Source organism: Trifolium pratense, linkage group LG6 (assembly GCF_020283565.1).
Source record: "Trifolium pratense cultivar HEN17-A07 linkage group LG6, ARS_RC_1.1, whole genome shotgun sequence".
In the NCBI taxonomy this organism is placed as follows: Eukaryota; Viridiplantae; Streptophyta; class Magnoliopsida; order Fabales; family Fabaceae; genus Trifolium; species Trifolium pratense.
Window position 1 is genome coordinate 32,192,406 of NC_060064.1, and position 17,440 is coordinate 32,209,845.

The window sequence follows — 17,440 nt, forward strand, 5'->3', positions numbered from 1 at the left end:
ACAGTTCATGTAAGATGTGTATTTAACTCTAATGACAGTCATGTAAGCCATCATTTTTTATTCATATAATGTTTTCTAATTAGAAAAATCTTCCTTTTCGTGTATTATTTTATTAGTCTAATGTTTTAGCTTATTTGTTTCTTATATTTTTATGTTGATTAATGAGAATATAATTATTTTTTTCATGTGAATAAGTTGAAGAGGATAAAAGAAACTTCTATTTTATTGATTTTGTAGCGCCTTAAAATTTATGTAGATTGAGGATATATTGATGTTGGAGGTGTTCAATAAAAGGAGGACAATCCAAATAATTTAGAAATATAAATATGTGTCTCATTTTTAAATACTATTTTGTCCACATGTGCAGGTGATCCTTGATCTCAAGAGAAATATATATATAGAAACAAAAACAAAGTAGAAAATAATTTTTTTTGAAGGTGACACTCAAGTCATGTGGTTCTTATAATTGTAATACAAGAAATATATTGATTTTTGACTTAGAGGTTGTCCAAATATATAATCTTCATACATTTTATCGTATAACATGTGCCTAAATATGGATCGGTTGAGTATGAATTAAATGTATATGAATTTTAATCTAAGCATGCCATCTTATTCTTACAACTATCTTACTATTTCCTTCTAAGTTGCAATTTAAATGTTATTTGAATAATTATCATTTCAATCAAATTAATAATTGGATATTTTTCTATATATACAATTGATGAACATATTGATAAATTAATTTTAATTATCAATTCTTTTAACAAAAAATTATACCATCCCTAAAAAAATATAAATGATCTATTTGCAAGTTATAAAAAATGTAAGCATGCCAAAATTATATGCAAGTTATAAAAAATTGGAAACAATATCCATAATTTGGTCTATTTGCAAGAGATTAAAGAGTGAATGACTCTAAATATTATTCGCTTATGTTTGTGTTAAAAACATTTCTCACTCATTCTTATACTACCTGATTTAGAGGAGAGTAAGAATTTGAAGTAGTATTCTCACCTATTTCTCAACCATTCTTATACCCTCTAAATCTACCTAATTTAGAGGGGGTGAATTTGAAGTAGTATTTGAATTCAAATATGAAGAATACTAATTTGTTTAAGGATGATTATAAATTTCAATAAATATGAGAAATTTTAAATTACGTAGAGGAGTAAGTTAATAGTTCTGTCATGTTGTGCGTAATTTTACAAGAAAGACCAAATGATGAAAGACAAAACCGCCAAATATGAATCATAAATCAATGATGGAGATTTATTTAAATTACACTCACTCTTTTTTATATCCAATAATTAATGTTTTTTTGTTTCAATCTCTCTTTTATATTTTGTAGTACTTTGAAAGTCATTATTGAAAGTTCTTAAACCAAACTAAAAAAAAAATTACAAGTAAATATTATTAAATGAATAAAAGACAAACTAAACAACAACAAAAATTGAGGGACATAAACAAAGGAAAACACCCGAACAAAAAAAAAGAAGAAAGAATTAAGCAAATTATTAAAAAATAAAACGTAAATCAGACAACAGACTAAAAGTCGATATATCAACACAAGAATTGAAATTTAGTTAAATATAAAATACTTGAATTGCATAGAGGAGAGTAAGAAGTTATGTTATTCGGTATGTACTTTCAAGGAATGAGATCAAAAGATAAAACTAACATGAGTTTTTCTAACCTGTGCAATATTGCACAGGATAAAGACTAACTAATGCCCCCACTTTTTATGGTTTTTCTAAATTTTATTAATGTAGTACCTTCTCTCTCATCACTCCAACTGCAACTCTATTTTCTCTCTCTTTCTCACTATATTTTAAAAATTAAAACAGTAACAACGCAAGCTCTTGAATATTTGTGCTAAGTTGTATTTTTTTCCTTCCATATGCTCGGGAAACTTGTTTGAAGCTAAAGGTAATTTTTTTTCTGCAATCACATCTCTGTTATTATTGGTTCACTTAAACAACTCCAGTTGTCGGTTAAAGAGTTAGCCGACAAAACCAAATCCTGTAGGCGTGAGTAGAGAAAATTGAACAAGAACAAGCATTTGAGGAAGAATCCCATAACGACGTGGAGGAGTCTTAACCACTGGTGCAAGCGTTGTGGGATGATTCAGTCTTGAAAAACTTCAAAATTCCACACCTACCAATGTTCGACGATAAGACATACGCGTTAGAGTGCCTAATGGCGGTAGGAACTCAATTACTGGAGCATATGAACACCTGAAATGCAAGTTGTTATCTAGAACTCTCAAGGACGCTGCCTTGAGATGATACACAAATCTACCAAACAACTTTATCTCACAGGGTACAACGATTTCCATTGAAAGTTTATCCACCATTTCGTCGATAGCAAACATGTCAAGGTAACCATAACAAGTTTATTTAGCATCTGCCAAAGTCATTTAGAGTCGCTTCGGGAATACCTTGCCAGGTTCAGCGAGACTACCATCAAGGTCTCTAATCCCAATCAAGAGATGCTCATTGCAACTTAATTTCCATAATGGATTGAAGGCGGGACACTTCAACCTCCATGGAAGAAGTCATGAAGAGGGCGAAATGCTACATAAAAGGCGAAAAGAGTAATGCAAAAAAAGGTCTCATGAAGCCAAAAAGTGAATTCTAAAGACTAGAGAGAATAAAGTCCAACGTCATTAAATGAGGTTCAATAATTAACTGGAAAGATAACAACTTTGTCAAGGTTAGTTTTTAGGGGAGCTGGAGCTCGATACCAGAAAATTGAGAGGGTAGCTTTTTCTATAGTGGTAACGACAAGAAGACTTAAACCTTATTTTCAAAGCCATCGAGTCGCGATGAAGACAAATTACCCCATCGAGTACGTGTTAAGAAAGCCAGACCTAACTGGAAGAATGGTTGCATGGTATGTGCAACTATCAGAGTATGCTTTTATTTTTTATACTAGTGGATGCATTAAGCCTCAAGTTTTAGAATTATCCTCCCCTGCTAACGCGACGAGTTCATAATTATGGACTATGTCAGCAAATGCTAGATGACACCTCAAATTTAAGGGGAAGCGAGGTTGAAGTAGTTCTCGAAGGTCTGGACGACATCTTGATCGAACAATCATTACAATTTGATTTCAAATCTAGTAACAACCAAACATAATCTGAAGCACTACTCGTCGAGATGAAGTTAGAAAAGAAATGGAAGTGGAGGAACTGAGGGCAAAAAGTGACTATCAACCGGTTACAAGACAAGCCTCACGAGAAATCCAAACTAAGGACCCCCAACTTTTGAAATACCTCAAAAAGGTACAAAATCTAACGACGCAGTTCAGTTTTTTTGAATTGACATACACCCCAAGGAAACAAAGTTCAAAAGCGGACTTGTTGTCAAAACTCGCCAGCACCAAGAAGCCCAGGTAGCAACAAAACAGTTATCCAGGAACTCCATCCTCCAATTTATCCAACATGATCAACTTCCACTGCATAAAGTGGAAGTCGCCAGGATAAGAAAAATAACAGCAAAGTTCACTGGTAATAAATGTTAATTGTACTTAAACTTAATTTTGTAGTAAATATGTTCATATAACCCCATATCTATAATAACTTTTATAAATTAAATTTACGGTATATCACTCATTTCAAAGAGTCCATCCTTTATATGGACATCCAACTTCATAGAATTTTTTTTACGGTATATCACTCATTTGGTGCAGTGATTTTTGTTTGGCTTAGGGGCTGCTGTGATTTAGTGTTAGAGCAAGAAAGCAAGATTGATTGTTATTATGATGATGGAGCTTGAGTTGGATGGGTGAGGTTGATGATTTTTGGTGTAAGGCCCACTACGTGTGTCAGTGAATTTATGTGTTGTTTTAGTTTATTTGCCTTATAATGTGATTGTAATGTGTTTATTTTACGCACTGTGCTCGTTTTGCACTCAGTTGCTTTATTAATAAAATTTAACCATTTAAAAAAAACTTCATAGAAAAAAATTGAAAAGTTGAAATTTTTATTACTGGAAAGATGAATATATTTATTTTTAACAAAGTGGCTTTTAAAAAAGAGATTCTATACCATATATGTAGGAGAACGATACGTGTTGAAGAAAAACGACGTGTCAAACCGATGAGATCAAAAAATAGGAAAAGCCAAAGGGTATTATAGTCATTACACATTCACCTCGGCCACTATATAAACGACACCTCTCCTCATTCATAACAACTCAAACCAATTCTAATTTTCTAAACCTAATTTTTGCTTCAATTTTCTCTCAATTCTCTTCCGTTCCTCAATTCCTCTGTAAGTGCATTACGATTTGCTTTTGTGTTTTTCTTTCAATTGTTTTTGTGATGATTTCAATTTCTAATTGTTTTTCTCTGTTTTTGATTTTGTTCGATTTAGGTCAATTATAATTCTAAATCTTGATTCATAGAAGGGAAATCGTTAATCATAGATCGGTCTCCAATTGTTTAATAACTGTAAGTATCAATATTTTATATATTTTTTTGTATATTTTTTCGATTATTGTTCATGATTTTGGACATAGAAATATAATTTTCAATTTTTGGTTGAATTAATTTATGAATTGAATGAAAATTTATTTAATTTTCAGTATTGTTGCATGATAGCATTTGATGATTTTTCTGAAAAGCATTTTATGATTGAAATTTTACCTTTTTTTGTATTGTTTGTTGCAAAATTTCCCTTTTATTTTTGTTCTAAAAATCTGAAAGCTTTTGATTCTAACGTTTCTTATATTTTCTTTCTGAAAATCGCCTAAAAAATTGTTTATGCTATTTTATTCTGGGAGTTATGAACCACTCAGATTTTGTTATATAGCTTTGTCTTTACTTTCAATTACAATTGTAAAAATTGCTCAAGAATTTTGTTCAAAGATGTATTGTTCTATGCTACATGTTGAAATTGTTATGATTTCCAAATTTTTTTCTTCTGCATTTCACACATTTTGTACTAAACTTGACCTAGAATTTATGATTTCTTTGCAATTACTGGCCTATTTTTTGTGATTAACATTTTGCTTTGTTCTTTTTCCAGGAAAAGTGTGGATGAACTAATGGAGTCTAAAGGTGGTAAAAAGAAGTCTAGCAGTAGTAAATCCTTTTTATACGAAGCCCCTCTTGATTACATCATTGAAGACGTTCGACCACACGGTGGAGTAGAAAAATTCAAATCTGCTGATTACTCAAACGTAAATAAATTCCCATTTCAATTCCTTTCATAAATCTAAACATTATAGTGTATGTTTGGTATCACGGCGAGTATGCCAGAATCCAGAATCCCGGTGACTCATCGGGAAACCAAACACAGGCTCATTCATTTTGATTTGTTTTCTAACACTCTTTTTCTCTATTTTGCAGTGCATCCGCAAGCCATCCTGAGATTGTTTGGGTTCTTGTGTTTTATAGTTCTTAGGTCTTTCATACTGCAATCTTATTCTAGTTTACTCCTTCAACTCCTCCACTTTGTTTTTCTTCAACTCTTATTCCCTTTCTCTACAAACAAAAACAATTTTTTTCTCCTTTTGGGTCAAAATGGCCATGACAAACTCAGCTATTGGTTTTGAAGGCTATGAAAAGAGGCTTGAGATAACTTTTTTTGAGAATGGTGTTTTCTCTGATCCTGCTGGATTAGGTCTCCGAGCATTGTCTAGAGACCAAATTGATGAGATTCTGAAACCAGCAGAATGCACTATTGTTGACTCATTGTCTAACGATTATGTTGATTCATATGTTCTTTCTGAGTCAAGCTTATTCATTTATTCTTACAAGCTTATTATCAAAACCTGCGGGACTACAAAATTGCTTCTGTCTATCCCTGCAATTCTTAAGCTTGCTGATGGTCTTAACATTGGTGTGAAATCGGTGAGGTACACTCGAGGAAGCTTCATCTTCCCTGGTGCTCAATCGTTCCCTCATCGAAGCTTTTCTGAGGAAGTTGCTGTTCTTGACAACTATTTTGGCAAACTGGGTAATGGTAGCCAAGCTTACATGATGGGTGATGCTAACAAGTCAACAATTTGGCACATTTACTCTGCCTGTGCTAAGTCAGAAGCTTCAACGGAAGCTGTCTATGGCCTTGAAATGTGCATGACTGGTTTAGATAAAGAAAAGGCTTCAGTGTTTTTCAAGACAGATAACTCTTCAGCAGATTCAATGACTAAGAAATCTGGAATCAGAAAGATCCTTCCAAAATCTGATATATGTGATTTTGAATTTGAACCATGTGGGTATTCAATGAATGGAATTGAAGGAAATGCAATATCAACTATCCATGTAACCCCGGAAGATGGATTCAGTTATGCAAGCTTTGAAGCAGTGGGTTATGACTATGAAGAGAAATGTTTGAATGAACTTATTGAAAGGGTTTTAGTATGTTTCTATCCAGCTGAGTTTTCTGTTGCTTTGCACATTGATATGAGTGGTGAAAACCTTAACAAATTTCCTTTGGAGGTTAAAGGATACTACTGTGGAGAAAGGTCCAATGAAGTGCTTGGAGAAGGTGGTGCTGTTGTGTACCGTACCTTTGTTCGTAACGATGGCTGCACATCTCCTAGGTCTACTCTTAAATGCTGCTGGAGTGAGGATGAAAGCGAGGAGGAAGTGAAGGAGATATAGTACTATTACTTTGGTCTTTATGTTATGCTCTTGTTTATCTATACTGTTTTCAGTGTTGTTTTTTTATCTGAATAAATTTGAGCTTTCGTTGTGAAAGTTATTCAATAATCGTCTTGTGTTATGTTTGTACCGGATTATATTTCTAAATAAATAAGTATTTGTTGGTTTTAACACATTTGCAAAACATTTTAAGTCATTCAATCATCATAACATTTTAAATCATTCAATCATCATATGATGATTGTCATTGTACCTGGGTAATACTAAAAATCATCTTATGATGATGACAAAGTAATGATAAAATTGAAGTAAAATTAAAGAAAAGTTATGCTTGGTAGTGATCGGTGAATCTAGGGAAAGTAATGTCCAAACTTACAAAACATTGTAAATCATTCAATCATCTTATTATTATGATGATCACCGGTGTAGCTAAACATTTTAAATCATTCAATCATCCCATGATGATGACCAGAGTCATAATAAAATTATAGAAAAGTTATGCTTGGTAGTGATTAGTGAATCTATGGAAAACAATCTAATAAAAATCTTGTGTAGATTTGTTGTTTAGTTCAAACTAGCATTAGTCAAAAAAAATTCAAACTAGCACAACATTTTAAATCATTCAATCATCTTATTATGATGATGACCGTGTGTGCTCATGCAGCAATGTAATAATAAAATAAGGCAAAGTCTAACTATTACACTGATAACTCAAACCCCGGACACTCACTTATTCATGTTTAAGGTTTGAGTTTCGATCTCTGCACATATAGACCGATGTTCCTATCAGCTAAGCTGAAAGTCTTTTATTTTTGTTCCTTTTAACCTTTTAATTGGTACACCGGATGCATTGGTTGGAAAAACCAAAAAATAAAGTTATGCTTGGTAGTGATTAGTGAATCAAAACAAAACATAATGTAATGGGAATTTTTTTTGGTCAATGTCAAATTTATTCGAATTTATTCCCCAATAAGAGCGGAGAAAAAATTGCACAAGGAAGCTAGTGGGGCAACTATGACTCAGCTTTACATGCATCGTATGTGGCAACCAACTTGATGGGTCAATTGATTGCACTATCAAAGAAGTAGTATTCTATTAAAAAATGTATTTAAAATCAATTATTTATGTACTTTTGTTGGCATATTGCGTGTAGTACTAGTAGTTTGTGGCTGTGAAGTGTCCAAACAATCTGGGGTATGTGGCTGTAGTATAATATGAGAATGAGTAAACGTTAGTTATGGATTTGTGGCTAGAAATGGTTTTAGGGTTTTCCGAATCTCAGGTAGGACCACTAGGACAAATTCTATACGTTAAGGCACTTGGAGTCTTTTCGTGGAAGGTGGTCTCTACTCTCTAGTACATACCCTACAAACAAACCGTGATTAATTGCTGAATATGTGTGGCCAATTCTAGGGTGGGAGATCACGATAGGTCTCTCACCGGTGCACCGTATGATTTGTGGTTAGAATTGAATGTGTACATGATATTATGGTGTACTGTCAGTATTATATTATTTATTTATTTTTTTAAAAAAAAGTCTTTAATTTTTTCGGATAAAAGTTTTCTATTTCTTTTTTCGGAAAAAAAGTTTCGATTTTAGAAAAAAAAAACAATTCCGGAGTCTTTGCTGAACAAAAAGTTTCCGTTCTTTTTTCGGGAAAAAAGTTTCGGATATTTTCCGAAAATAAAGTTTCCGATTTTTTCCTGAAAAAGTTCCAATATTTTATTCGAAAAAAAAAGTTTCAAATATTTTCTATTTTTTTACTCTTTTTTGTATCGACAATAATTTTGAGGTGAACATTTCGAAACTATTTTCCCCAAAAAATCGGAAACTTTTTTTCGGAAAAAATCTGAACTTTTTCCATAAAAAAAGCAACAACTTTTTTTTTTTTGAAAAATATCCGAAACTTTTTTTCCGAAAAATGAACGGAAATTTTTTTTCCCAGAAAAACTATGGAATTGCTTTTATGTGAAATCGAAACTTTTTCCCCCAAAAATCGGGAATTTTTTTTCCAAAAGAAAAAATTGAAAATTTTGTTCTCGAAAAAAAGATAGAAAACTTTTTTCCGGAAAAATTGAAAACTTTTTTTTCAAAAAAATATAAATAATATAATACTGACAGTACACCATAATATCATGTACACATTCAATCCTGACCACATATCATATGGTGCACCGGTGAGAGACCTATCATGGTCTCCCACCCTAGCATTGGCCAATATGTGTTGGCCCTTCTAGCTGGATTGAAAACATATGTGGCTCTCCTATGTTTGGCTTGGTGTAAGAATTGATTCTACTTTAGTGGTTCATAATCATGTGTGTTAGCCTAGACAGAAGATCAAATATAACAAGATCTATTTGGTTTTGGTTTCTTCAAATTTGCGATGTTTCTCTTTTCTAACCATTCAACCATTTTTGGCATATTATGTACCGTATGATGTGTTAGTTTAGTCGTAAGAGTTTGGTTTTGAAACTATATAGGATGGATTTTGTTCAAAAGTCTAGAGATTATTTTACATCAAACAAGAATTTTTATCCTTATTTCATGTGTTAGTTCTTTATTTTAGTGTTACATATTTGCATACATGAGGGAAAAGATCATCTCCGGTGAATTTTTCTATGAAGAGTGTCCAGTGTTAATCATATATAGTCATCCAATTTTGTAGGATTCATTAGACTAACAGTAAATCAATGGCTGAGATTCCACTGCACTATTATGGCAATGGAGAGAATCCTCTCCCGTATACGATGAAACTCCCGTATACAATGAAACCTCTTGACAATCATGATGAGTTTACAATCTTAAATAAAAAGTAAACAAATTATGTTAACTTTGATGGATGGATTATTGGAATGGTCATTATGTGTAAATTTAGATGTTATTTTGATTATGAAAATATGTAGTTACCTTTTAGAATGACCAAAAGACTATGGTGCCGTACATAGATGAAATATGAAGTTTGGACTAATATTATTGATATTTTTAAACATAAATGACCAACTTAACATAAAAAAAATAAATAAATAAAAAATATGGTTGAACTTTAAATCAAATCAAGTCAAAGGACTTTGGTGCAATTTTCCCTATTAATTGATGTCTTTTTGGGATCTCTCTCCCTATTCTTGTTGGAATTTTCTTTTAATTAACACAAACATGAAAATAATGTGAGTTTGCTATTACTTGTCTAAGCCATCTATCTCTCCTAATAATTTTATTTTCAAAGATCTCCCAACCATGTTGATGATCATTCAACCAACATGTTTGAACAACACTTCAATTCAAAACTCCTTATGATAAATTGATAACCATTTTTATTTAATTATCGATCAGCTTCACCTCTATTTTGATCTATATACTTAATCACAACCCAACAATCATATAATTAAATTCTATTATTTAATATTAAAATCACAAGAAATAATTTTGAGTAAGAGAAGGTGAGAAAATGAAGTAAAAATTAGACTTTGTTAATTTTTGGATGATTTTATGTCCCGTGTAAAGTATTTTTCATAATTTACCCGATCGACCTTTCAAAGCATACACATGCTAGTATTAAAAAACAATACATTTAGAAAAATATACATTTTTTAAATAGCAAATTAAAGTGCCTAAAAAATGTAGAGAGTATCAAGGGTACAAAGAGTATCCATGTGACCATGTCTACGAATCACAATGAACAAAAACATCAATAATGTAAAGCAAACAACTACAAGCACAACAAAAAGAAAAATATGCACCAAAGCTAAAATTATATCTTGGGACATGAATATATCTTAATTATATTTTGTTTAATTATATCTTAATATTCTAAAATAATTAAAATTTTGGGACATGATCAATATAAAGTTAAAGACTAAGGCCCCGTTTGGATTAACTTATTTTTGAGTTTATGCAAACAACTTATGCAAATTCTATGCATTATTATAAGTTTTTCAAGATACTTTATGATAAAATAGCTTATAAAAATACAATTTTCACTAGTGTGAACTTTCAAAATAGCATAAAACCTAATTTATATTGCATAAGCTATTTTCATAAACTCAAAAATAAGTTAATCCAAACAAGACCTAAATATTAGAGTCGAAGGGAGTATTCCTTACAAAATAAACAAATTAACAAATACTTTTTATTGGGGATTTATTGTTGAATTTAGTTTTCTTTTTGGGTATCATGCTACCAATGCAGCTTAAATTTATGACCTTAAGAAGACTAACTAGGCCCAATAGCCCATCACCAAAAATTTCTTTTGTCACCCTCGAACACTCCCTAGTCCCTATACATATATGAAATTTCATGATTTTACACGTTCAATTATTAAACTTGAAACCTATTTTGAATTCTAGATCATGATCTTTTTTACTGAGACAATTATGTTTTCTTCAATTGTTTACGCTGTTTCAGATATTGATGTTCCTCGTGATTCTCTCGTTGATGTGAAACCAAACATTGCTTCTAGATTGTGGATCATCACGTTGATAGAACTAGAATTGTAACAATGTCTGTCTTTGTATCAACGGAGAAAATCACAAGGAACATTAATATTTGAAGCAACATAAACAACTTAATGAAAATAAAATTGTCTCAGTAGAAACGTGTAACATCTAGATACATATGTATCTGAGTTCTAGAACTGAAACGTACAAAATCAATAGAGTATTGTTCTATTTTTAAGTGACTCGCAAGATATTTAAGAATGACAAAATAAATTCTCAAATTGAACCAAGGCAAAATTCTTGAATTCTATCATTAAATTATGAACACTTGTAAAATGAATACTTTAATCAACATAGAAAATATGATATGAATAGACGACTTGAGCCCCTTTTCCTAGGAACTAAAGTGTGAAAAAAGAAAGAAAGAATATATTGTATGATTAATTTAATAAACTTTAATTTGGTTAAACACATACAAAAATGGTTAAACACTTAAACCAATGTTCACACCAACTTTAATTTGGATTCATCTAAAATTCTACAATTTAGTAGGTTATATATGTAAATTTTCTAACGTAAATACTAAAAAATACTCAATGAGATTGGTGGTTCTTCTTGAAGTTATATATTGTGTGCCTCCCAATCAGCATAAAATTTTAATTTTTTAAAAAATAGAGAACATATACAAAAATGTATCAATAAAATCTAATTATAACTATATCCCATAAGTAAAAAATTGTCCATACATAAAATTAGCAACTGCTAAGAATAGTAACAAAGTCATCTTCCACACAACATTCGTGGTCAACCGGTTTAAATGTCTCTCCTACAAAAGAGCATAACCTCAAAGAACATATCAAAATTCCACGTGGCCCCTGAACATGTGGTAGCTAAAAACTCTAGCAAAGTAATTCTTTGTAGAACTTACATATAAATATCATTAAGGTGCAAGAACATTAATCATCATTATCAAACCTAAATTATTCTTGATTTTCAATACATTCATTTCAATTTCAAATATGGATCCCCAGAAGATGAACTATGAGGCTGGACAAGCCCAGGGCCAAGCTCAGGTTTTCTTACTTTTCTCATAAATGTAGTCTTTAGTGTGTCAATTTTGAGAGCAACTTTTTTCACCACATTTAAAAAAAAAAAAACACATATTATTAATAAGAAAAGTTGAAATAACGATAGAAATTTAGAGAGGAAAGAGTGAAAATTTTGTATCAATTCCGTCACAAATTAGTGTTAATAATTAATTTGATTTTTTCCATCTATATATAGATTTCGTTGTTTCAACTTTTTTTATTAGTATTATTCTAAAAGTATGTATATGTACCGTGTAATTTATCTTAAGGTATATTTTCGGACGATATAAAACTTTTTTTTTTATATACATCTGAAGTGATCATTGTGTTGAAGAAAGTTTTCTCCCTTAATTTTTTTTATAATAATAATAATTCTTATTCAATAGGAAAAAATTGTTGTTGTTAGTGATCAATTGAGAGATCGGAATTTTCAAATTGGTCGTTGCTACACATTAGTGACCAATGATTTGACGACTATTGCAAATTAATCTCTAAATCGTTCACAAATTTATTTAGCAAACGATTTAAAAATTGGTTGCTAAATTGCAACTTTTTTTTTTCTCTTGTCAAAAAAAATTGCAACTTCTTTTTTTGTAGTTTTTTTGTTTTCAAGTTACTTAAATGCAATGAAATTACTTAAAGAGTTCTATATATTCCCTATGTATGTCAGGAAAAGGGTGCCAACTTGCTAGACAAGGCTGGCAATGCTGCTCAATCTGCAAAAGAAACCATGCAAGAGGTTGGAATTTTCAATTCATCAAATTGAATTTTTTGTTAATTTTTATGTTCTGAATTTGTGAAATTCATAAATCCATATATTTATTATATTATATAGTTGACTCACATGAGTAAATTATTTTATGTAGGCTGGTAACCAGATGTTGGCATCAGCACAAGGAGCTGCTGATGCTGTGAAGAATGCAACTGGCATGAACCAAAACCAAAAGTGATCCAATTAAGATGAAAGGGATCCTAATAATCAATTTTACTAATTTTTTGTTTTAATAATTTTTTGTTTTGTTTTCTAGGGCATTATGTATAAAAAGGTGCTCTTAGTTTGTGTTTATAATTTTGTTTGTTGCTCCCTATTAAGGAGTATTGTGAATAACTCTTTTGTTTCAACAAGAGAACTATGATGTACTAGTTCTTGCATAATTCATTAATCAAAGAAAAATTTATATTAGAATATTATCAAGTACTTTTATGTATATATTCTATTAAGTTTTTAACCATGACTGAAATTTTTAAAATCTTGGAACTAAATCAAATATGTGCTTATTATAATCCTTGATCTTGCAGCAAGAAGGCAATTGGAAGAGTAGAACTATACTAGCTAGTAGTTAATCATGGAATTAATCATTTTTAGCTAGTAGTTAATCATGGAATTAATCATTTTTAGCTAGCAATGGAATATGATCATATTTGAACAATCTAAGATGAAAGGTCACCAATAAATGAATCACCATTTTTAAAGTAAAAAAAATAAAATACAAATATGACATAAGTGATAGATATTTGAGTCTCTTAATTAATCATTTGATCATGGGAATTATATGTTGTAAGAGATTAAACCCTGAAACAAATCTCAATTACCTTGATGGACTTCCCACTCTAGTTGCGCGCAAATATACCTTAGTTTTTTATAAAAAAGAAAGATGCTATAGTTGTTAGAGTAATTATCAAATAAAAAAAACTAACGCTACTTGAATCCTTTCAAGTTGAGTCCTAACATTGTGAATGAAATAAATCGGAGGGGGACCATTCTAAAAATGGTCAGTCCGATTTTTCAACGAAAAATAATTATTTAAAAAGTTCGATTCTTCGAATAAAATAGTCATTAAAAGTATATAGGTGGATGCTTCACACAAATAACATGGTTATGAAAATAAAATAACAAAAGAATTCTTCATAATATCAAATTATTCGAAGACACCACAAATAATGCATCTACATATTATTCTCAACAATTGAATATTACATAGAAACCAAAGAACTATATATCTTATAAGAGATAAATTTAGAGTAACAACTTCAATGTGAAAAGAACCTATTTCACCTTATTATTTTTTATTTCCTCTTCACTTATAATCTTGGTAAATGAAACTCATAGTACAATTAGCATTAGTAATCCCTCCATCAACAGGAAGATTATGAGCAGTTATAAATCCAGATTCATCACTAGCTAAAAACAAAGCAGCTTGTGCAACATCTTCAAGTGTTGAACCTCTCCCTTTAAGCAAACTTGCATTCTTACCAATATACTCATTCAATTCTTCACTAGTCATATCAAGATCAAAAGTTCTAAAAGCATTTAAAAGCATCTCCGATGGAACACCGTGTGGAGAAATGCAATTAACGCGAATCAAATGAACACCTAATTCACACGCCGCACTTCTCATTAATCCATTCATGGCTGATTTTGACATTGTATAACCATGTGCAGCATATCCACCAATTGTTGCAGCTGCACTTGATGTACATATAATTGATCCTCCTCTTTTACCTTTGATCATTGCTTTTGCAGCATGTTTGATTCCATGGATTGTTCCAAAGAGATTGACTGAAAGTATTTGAGTTAGTTTTTCCATGTCAAGTGTTGTTATGCTCATTCCTTCACTGCCTGTGCAATTACGCGCGTTAGAACCAAACCAATGATCTGATGAACCCGAAGATCTAATCAAAACTGTTAAGAAGTCCCACATTTATAAGATGGCATGGACAAAGAGGCAATTTTCATCTTACAAGCCGGTTTTGTAAGAATAAGTTAGGCCCAACACCCATTTATAAGATGGTATCAGAGCCTCTCTAGGATCCCTTGGGCCACCCACCATTTATATCCACGCATCAAGCCCAATAGTGTTGGGCGTGAGGTGGTGTAGATACATAAATTGTTCTATTGTGAAAAATGATCGTAAAAACCAAATTTAGTCACACCGACTAAATTTTGATTTGTACGGATTTATTTACCTCGAAAACAAAACTAAACCGACCTATTACACCATACCTGAGATTCCTGCATTGTTAAACATTATGTCTAAGTGACCTTTCCATGACATTGAAAGGTTAATTGCTGATTCAATGTCAGATTCTTTGGAGACATCACAATGTATGTAAAGACCATCAATTAATTCAGCAACTTTGGTGCCTTCTTCATCTAAAACATCAGCAATTATGACATGCGCTCCATTTTCTGCAAACAATTTTGCTGTTGCAGCACCAATTCCTCTTGCACCACCTGTTATAACTGCCACTTTGCCTACTAGCCTTAAAATTATATAAAAAAAAATAAAAAATTATTCAGTTGATAGGTAAAATGAGAGCACGGTTTCTAAATTGTGGTTGCAGTCGCTGATGTAGTCGTGTGGTTGTAATCAATATGATTGTGGATATTGTACCTCTTGCAATACATATTGCGATCGACGATCGTTGCTGTGTGAATTAATTTTAAATTTGTATCGAATTTTACAATTTATTGTTTATCTTAATTTTTTTTTATTTATGATTTTCTCTATAAAATCTTAAATTTATCTCATTTTCAACTTTCTATCACTATATAGTTCATTGCGCCTAATACGCCCGGTTGTGTTTCAATGCAATCGTTGTACCATATACTGTGGCCGTTGCGCGAGATATTGTTGTGACTTACCATAACAACGCAATTGCAAGCTAATGCGGTTGCAGACACTACATGGGCGCATCACTTGATGCAAATTATAAGACTTTGAACAAGATTACTAACCTTTTTGGAACTGAATTTTTAGCTTCTACATTCTGAATCATATGTGACTCCATTTTTTCCTGCAATCTGTTCTATGATTCAATGATGAGATGCATACTATAAATTGATCAATGAAATGTTTATAGAGTTGAATAAACTATAATAGTCAAGTAGTACGTACCATGTTCTTTATGTCAACAATAAACATGCTTTTTGTACCTTATAACTACTTCTAAAACTCTTTTCATTTTGGTTAGTTTTATCTTCTTGATTTCGTGCTCTTGATTACTCTAATTTCATCTAAATATTGTGTTCCAAATAGAAAATTATTTTGATAGAATCCCACAGCAAAATAGTAGGAGTGTATTATTTTGGGAATTGTAAGTAATATTTTTAATACAAGGAATTTGTCGCCTTTAATCAAATCATCGACTCTGAAGTCAATCTGTTAGGTCATGTGTGGAGAGCTTTGCGACCATTAGATAGGGTTAGAACAACAACAGTTAAATTGAATGTCACATTTTCATCTAAAACCTTAATAGACCGTTCAAGTGGTTGCAATTATTTTTTGGTTTTTTTCCCTCTATATTACAAATAATAATATAAAATTTTCAATTACGACCAAAATTTGTTAATTACCGTCGTTCGGTCTAGATCCATAAATTGAATAAAGTGTTGGAACTTTTGTGATTTTAAATTGCTTTTGTGCTGATTTTTTTCTTGTGTTAAGTTAGGTTTTGAAAGAAAATCAAGTTACGGTGTTTTCTATCACGTTGTTGTGAATTCGGACCGAAAATCACACCAATAAAACCTTTGATGTGTGAGACAAATGAATTGAAGCAACCAAATCAAATTGACGAGCAATTAAACACAAAATCTAAAACTACCAAAAGCGATAAAAGACACGAATAAATTGTTTACCCAGTTCAGTTATAACAACCTACTCAAGGGGAGAGAGCCACTCTCCGTTCCACTATCAATGAAAAGCTTGATTACAAAGATTCAATACAAGAGTTGCAAGAATTTAGAGTTTTCCTAAATTATACCCTTTTCCCGAATCTCTTCCCGTGACCAAGAGATTCAATCAATAAGTGTTTACAAGGTGATGAATCAATCCCCAACCCTAGAGTATGCCCAAGAGAAGTTCTCTAATAAACCCTAGTCTTTTGTTGGCTTTAGAAACCCTAAAATCACCTTACAAATATTAGAAAATGTGACATATATATATATATATTACTGCGCAGTTTTTCGACTGGGACGCAGCTTTTTTCGCTTGGGCGCAGATTTCGCCCGCGACACTGGAATTTTCGCCCAGGGCGCAAAACAGCAAGTCAGCTCCTGTTCTGCTGAAATTTTCGCATGAGGCACCTAATTTTCACCCGAGGCACCAAATCAGTAATATTTGTTGCCTTCCTCGTTTTCAAGGCAATTTACAACACACTTAAATGTCGAGTATGCTTGTATGTTTGTTTTGTTTGATTTGCAAAGTATTTGATGTATTGTGAAGTGACTTGTATGTTTTAACTACGATGTATTCTCGAGTATTTGTCATAATATTAAGACATGTCTACAAGTAATTTGGTTAGAC

At 31.5% G+C, this 17,440-nt stretch overlaps 3 protein-coding genes across 4 annotated transcripts; 2 read left to right on the forward strand and 1 right to left on the reverse strand.

The window, feature by feature from the left end:
• Nucleotides 1-4,167: 4,167 nt before the first annotated feature.
• On the forward strand, nt 4,168-6,783 carry LOC123889181 (S-adenosylmethionine decarboxylase proenzyme-like). Of its 2 annotated transcripts, XM_045938402.1 has the most exons (4): nt 4,168-4,276; nt 4,379-4,455; nt 5,033-5,186; nt 5,356-6,783. In XM_045938402.1, the coding sequence occupies exon 4, from the start codon at nt 5,530-5,532 to the stop codon at nt 6,610-6,612; it is 1,083 nt and encodes a 360-aa protein (XP_045794358.1). In that variant the 5' UTR covers nt 4,168-4,276; nt 4,379-4,455; nt 5,033-5,186; nt 5,356-5,529; the 3' UTR covers nt 6,613-6,783. The 2 variants fall into 2 exon arrangements, with proteins under 2 accessions (XP_045794358.1, XP_045794359.1); XM_045938403.1 differs by having other exon boundaries at nt 4,192-4,276; nt 4,379-5,186.
• A 5,156-nt stretch (nt 6,784-11,939) lies between these two features.
• LOC123891222 (stress-induced protein KIN2-like) lies at nt 11,940-13,320 on the forward strand. The gene is made up of 3 exons (XM_045941070.1): nt 11,940-12,119; nt 12,805-12,873; nt 13,001-13,320. Exons 1-3 carry the CDS (start codon nt 12,066-12,068, stop codon nt 13,082-13,084), a joined length of 207 nt encoding a protein of 68 aa, XP_045797026.1. The 5' UTR covers nt 11,940-12,065; the 3' UTR covers nt 13,085-13,320.
• Nucleotides 13,321-14,011: 691 nt separating this feature from the next.
• Nucleotides 14,012-15,983, reverse strand: LOC123891558 (short-chain dehydrogenase reductase ATA1). Its single transcript, XM_045941434.1, has 3 exons — nt 15,874-15,983; nt 15,139-15,398; nt 14,012-14,754 (listed from the first exon to the last, which is right to left on the reverse strand). Exons 1-3 carry the CDS (start codon nt 15,924-15,926, stop codon nt 14,213-14,215), a joined length of 855 nt encoding a protein of 284 aa, XP_045797390.1. The 5' UTR covers nt 15,927-15,983; the 3' UTR covers nt 14,012-14,212.
• Nucleotides 15,984-17,440: the final 1,457 nt, after the last annotated feature.

Excerpts from the sequence above, each read along its gene's own strand:
- LOC123889181 (XM_045938402.1), top strand. The coding sequence starts at position 5,530 with ATGGCCATGACAAACTCAGCTATTGGTTTTGAAGGCTATGAAAAGAGG.
- LOC123891222 (XM_045941070.1), top strand. The coding sequence starts at position 12,066 with ATGGATCCCCAGAAGATGAACTATGAGGCTGGACAAGCCCAGGGCCAA. Across the intron at positions 12,120-12,804 it reads AAGCCCAGGGCCAAGCTCAG|GAAAAGGGTGCCAACTTGCT; the intron begins GTTTTCTTACTT and ends TATGTATGTCAG. Across the intron at positions 12,874-13,000 it reads CAAAAGAAACCATGCAAGAG|GCTGGTAACCAGATGTTGGC; the intron begins GTTGGAATTTTC and ends TATTTTATGTAG.
- LOC123891558 (XM_045941434.1), bottom strand. The coding sequence starts at position 15,926 with ATGGAGTCACATATGATTCAGAATGTAGAAGCTAAAAATTCAGTTCCA. Across the intron at positions 15,399-15,873 it reads AAAAATTCAGTTCCAAAAAG|GCTAGTAGGCAAAGTGGCAG; the intron begins GTTAGTAATCTT and ends TATAATTTTAAG. Across the intron at positions 14,755-15,138 it reads TAACAATGCAGGAATCTCAG|GCAGTGAAGGAATGAGCATA; the intron begins GTATGGTGTAAT and ends GTAATTGCACAG.